This window comes from Pinus tabuliformis, chromosome 6, assembly GCF_031772625.1.
Source record: "Pinus tabuliformis cultivar Carrire ecotype Pingquan chromosome 6, CPIR1, whole genome shotgun sequence".
NCBI classification, from domain to species: Eukaryota; Viridiplantae; Streptophyta; class Pinopsida; order Pinales; family Pinaceae; genus Pinus; species Pinus tabuliformis.
Window position 1 is genome coordinate 1,001,233,452 of NC_142292.1, and position 4,849 is coordinate 1,001,238,300.

The following is a 4,849-nucleotide window of genomic DNA, read 5'->3' on the forward strand; positions in this document are numbered from 1 at the left end:
TCTTGTAATAAGGGAAATGGCATAAAAGTCAACTAGGGCATCCTTCTCACTTCCATGTTTTGTGAAGAAAGTTTGGGGACATGTATATCAATTGAAGTAGTTTTCCTTTTTGCATTTCTAATGTATTGGTTTTCTAAGCAATGCAGGTGCAATAATTTGATAATATAAACATAACCATTTTTGTTAAAAAATATAAAAGAAAAAGAAAAATTTAGACTCAAAGTGTCCCATGAAGGTTGGTCCCTTGTCCAACAAACAAGGGTGTCTTATATATCAATTTAGTGCCTTTTCTTGGCCTTCAAAACACACACACACCCTTGTAAATCCAAATATCATGCACTAAGAAGGTTCGTAGTTCATAGTGCTTTCTTCTTCATGATATGAGGGAGATCCATAATTTTATCAATGTTTAACTTTGAATTTCAAAACCTATTTGTAGCAATTTCTATGTAGACCGTGACTAAACTATTTGAATATCTATGCCAAGTAAAATATATGAAGAGAGTGCAATTCTTTTCATGCTCAACACTTTTTAAAATAATAGAAATGTGTAATTCCTTTCATCCTCAACATGGACTCCACAACTAGCATATATATCTATAAACATGAGCATATATATCTATATACATGCTATATGTATATACATGATAAATAAGAAGTCAAGATGATTCTACTTGTTTTATTTTCTATATATTTTATTCAAAGTGAGTATGGAAATATTTTTTTGTTATTAATATTTTTTTAAATACCACTTGGTCCTTATTAAAGATGGAAACAAATCCACACCTCCCTCATAATGGACAAAACACCCATTTTATCCTCTCTTTTTTTGTTTATTTTTAATTATCTTTTTTTATTACTCATAACAATTGATTTATCGTTGACTTTATATTAGTTATGATTTGACTATAAATATTTACTTATTTTCTTATTTAAAATATTATGCAAATAATTTTTTAAAAAAATTTGTGGTATTAATTTTTGTATCATTTTATTGGTGAAAAAAATTGAAATATTATAGAACAACTAAATTGAAAATAAATAAAATAAAAGGAAAATGAAAAATAATGAAAGTAAAAATCAAAAAGCAATAAAGTAAAATACAAAAATTAAGGAAAAATAACTTGGGTGAAAAAAAAAGGGTTAAAAATGACTTTAATTATTTTTTTTCCTATTTTAATCTGCTAATATTATGAGGACTTTTTAGTAGCATTACCATTCATTATATATATATATATATATATATATATTATTGACATAATATATAATATATACTTATATTATCTTTAATTATTTGTACATATTAATAACTAATTTGTACAATATTTAAAACTAAGATATATGAATGGTATGGATATATTTTGTTAAAATAATGTCAATACTTTATTTACAATTAATAATTGTTATATGGATTTGTGGTTTAGATGATTTAAATCTCTTTTTGCTTTTAGGATAGATGGTTCAAGTTTTTTTTATAGATTCTAGAAAATGTTTTTTTATTCATTTTAATTACCTTCAATCAAAAAATAATAATTGCTTGATTCTAGAGAAAATAATGTTTTTTTACATTTTAATTACCTTCTATCAAAGAATAATAGTTGCTTGCGTATTTAATCATGTTAAGTTTAACCTTCATTATGATTTGATTACTTTTTAACTATATTAAATTTAACCAATCATTATGATTTTATAACTAAACTAACATACATATTATATATAAAATTAATATAAAATTAATTTTTAAATAAATATCAAATATTTTATTTATTATAATATTAAAATATTTTTTAAATTAAATAAAAAAATAATCGCACATAGTTTTCATATTATAGTGTAAAAAGAACTTTTCAAACTCATTAATACTATATACTGAAGTGCTTTATTAACCATTAATAGTGCATCCATAATTAATTAACCACAATTAATGCATCCATACCTAATTAACCACAATTAATGCATCCATACTCAATTAACCACCAGTTTACCGTTTTAAATTAAAAGCTGTAAATGCTTCGTTCATAATATTCAAGATTCCATCCATACATCATTAACTTTGTATGGAATTATACCCATAGATACAAATCAATAACTTTCCGGGAAAAAATAATGCACCAGAAAGATCCTACGTGCTGCACGAAATTTAAAATCATCATCTTGTCTGCAAGTACTCGAATTGAGGGTTGTTGAACAAACAAGAAATTGGCGACGTAACGATAGACAAAAGCTAAAGGTGGCTGGCATCACCATTTATTTATTTAAAGATATTAAAAGACGCCTAAAAGCATTCCCAGGAGTAAATACGTAACGCTCAAACGGGAAAACCCTGGGTACAACATTTTATGTAGCATGTTAACTTCATGTACTGATTAATATACTTGTACTACATTAACTAACTAAGCCGCCAGCCCAGATTCGATCATCAGCCGACCTCCTCAGTGAATTCTGCCATATGCAAACAACATAAAACCATTAGTCAAAATCAAGAACGATATTCCAATGCAATATTTGTCAAAACACAGCCACACAAAATGAAACTTGCACAGAGGTCATATCAGAATCAAAGAATAATGAAAGGGACAGATGATCGGCAGGCATACTTAGAACAGTCGACATTAGAACTGATAGGGACGTTAAGGTCAGTGACCTTGCAGAGCCCAGGGAGATTGGCAGCCTTCCCCAGTTTGACACCAAATGAGTTTGCTTGATTCTTCAGGCAGTTACAAACAGCCTGCCTATCAGGGGTAGCTTTAACTTGAGCGTCTAGCCCCTTAATGGCAGGACAACAGGCGGCAGCAGGGGTGGCCGCATTTCCAATTAGGTATCCTGCACATGGAGTGAGGGCACTCACTACCTGGTTGCACGATATGGCACCCTCAGTTGTGACAACACCCCACGCAGTCATCACTGCCACCACAAGCCCAACCAAGAACACCGATTTCAGCAACCCATTCCCAGCCATTTCTCGCACCTCTCTCACTCACTCACACGGACACACACAGAGATTATATGCCTCAGCTCAAACCTGATGTTCAAATGCTCAGACGCAGAACCAATTTATAAGGGTTTTCGTTAAACAGTAGAAGGTGGCCATATAGTCCAAGGCATGGCATCAAATGTCTCACCATACCCTGTGCACCGCCCACACGGTGGACTGGCCGTCAACGTTTTTCTGGAAAATCATGGCATGATTGATTGTTTAAATAATTTGTGTTGCCGTAGATTCGGTGAAACATCAGCAAACGGCAACTGATGTTTCACCGAATCTACGGCAACCCGAATGATCTTCCAGAAAAACGTTGACTGCCAGTCCACCGTGTGGGCGATGCACAGGGTATGGTGAGACATTTGATGCCATGCCTTGGACTATATGCCCCCCTTCTACTGTTTAACAAAAACCCTTATAAATTGTTTCTGCGTCTGAGCATTTGAACATCAGGTTTGAGCTGAGGCATATAGTCTGTGTGTGTGTCCGTGTGAGTGAGTGAGTGAGGTGCGAGAAATGGCTGGGAATGGGTTGCTGAAATCGGTGTTCTTGGTTGGGCTTGTGGTGGCAGTGATGACTGCGTGGGGTGTTGTCACAACTGAGGGTGCCATATAGTGCAACCAGGTAGTGAGTGCCCTCACTCCATGTGCAGGATACCTAATTGGAAATGCAGCCACCCCTGCTGCCGCCTGTTGTCCTGCCATTAAGGGGCTAGACGCTCAAGTTAAGGCTACCCCCGATAGGCAGGCTGTTTGTAACTGCCTGAAGAATCAAGCAAACGCATTTGGTGTCAAACTGGGGAAGGCTGCCAATCTCCCTGGGCTCTGCAAGGTCACTGACCTTAACGTCCCTATCAGTTCTAATGTCGACTGTTCTAAGTATGCCTGCCTAACATCTGTACCTTTCATTATTCTTTGATTCTGATATGACCTCTGTGCAAGTTTCATTTTGTGTGTCTGTGTTTTGACAAATATTGCACTGGAATATCGTTCTTGATTTTGACTAATGGTTTTATGTTGTTTGTATATGGCAGAATTCACTGACGATGTCTGCTGATGATCGAATCTGGGCTGGTGGCTTAGTTAGTTAATGTAGTACAAGTATATTAATCAGTACATGAACTTAACTTGCTACATAAAATGTTGTACCCAGGGTTTTCCCGTTTGAGTGTTACGTATTTACTCCTGGGAATGCCTTTAGGTGTTTCTCAATAATTTTAAATAAATAAATGGGGATGCCAGCCACCTTTAGCTTTTGTCTATCGTTACGTCCCCAATTTCTTGTTTGTTCAAGAACCCTCAATTCGAGTACTTGCAGACAAGATCATGATTTTCAATTTCGTGCAGCACCTGGTGCATTTTTTTTTTCCGGAAAGTTATTGATTTTTATCTATTGGTATAATTCTGTACAAAGTTAATGATGTATGGATGCAATATTATCAACGAAGAATTTACAGCTTTTATTTTAAAACAGGAACTACTAGTTAATTAGGTATGGATGCACTATTAATTGAAAACACTTCAATATATAGTATTAATGAGTTTGAAAAGTTCTTTTTACACTATAATATGAAAACGATGTGCGATTTTTTTTCTATTTAATATATAGTTAATCATTTTAGTATTTAAAAAATTTAAAAAATATTTTAATATTATAATAAATAAATATTTTGATGTTTATTTAAAAATATAATTTTATATATAACCTATTTTGTGTGGCAGTTTAGTTGGTTAAAAAGCTATAAAATTATAATAAATGATTAAATTTAATATGATTTAAAAAGTTATAAAATCATAATGAATGGTTAAATTCAATATGGTTAAAAAAGTGACAAAATCATAATGAATGGTTAAATTTAATATGATT

The 4,849-nt window shown here is 32.6% G+C and overlaps 1 protein-coding gene and 1 pseudogene across 2 annotated transcripts; one reads left to right on the plus strand and one right to left on the minus strand.

The window, feature by feature from the left end:
* Positions 1 to 2,220: 2,220 nt before the first annotated feature.
* Positions 2,221 to 3,035, minus strand: LOC149262379 (non-specific lipid-transfer protein-like). Its single transcript, XM_089384356.1, has 2 exons — positions 2,598 to 3,035; positions 2,221 to 2,442 (listed from the first exon to the last, which is right to left on the minus strand). Exons 1-2 carry the CDS (start codon positions 2,957 to 2,959, stop codon positions 2,433 to 2,435), a joined length of 372 nt encoding a protein of 123 aa, XP_089240482.1. The 5' UTR covers positions 2,960 to 3,035; the 3' UTR covers positions 2,221 to 2,432.
* Positions 3,036 to 3,415: 380 nt separating this feature from the next.
* On the plus strand, positions 3,416 to 4,244 carry LOC149262380 (non-specific lipid-transfer protein-like; annotated as a pseudogene). The gene is made up of 2 exons (XR_016249235.1): positions 3,416 to 3,861; positions 4,017 to 4,244. The product of XR_016249235.1 is annotated as a non-specific lipid-transfer protein-like (transcript).
* The last annotated feature ends 605 nt before the right edge of the window (positions 4,245 to 4,849 follow it).

What these genes read in the sequence shown, in the direction of transcription:
- LOC149262379 (XM_089384356.1), bottom strand. Translation starts at nt 2,959, where the DNA reads ATGGCTGGGAATGGGTTGCTGAAATCGGTGTTCTTGGTTGGGCTTGTG.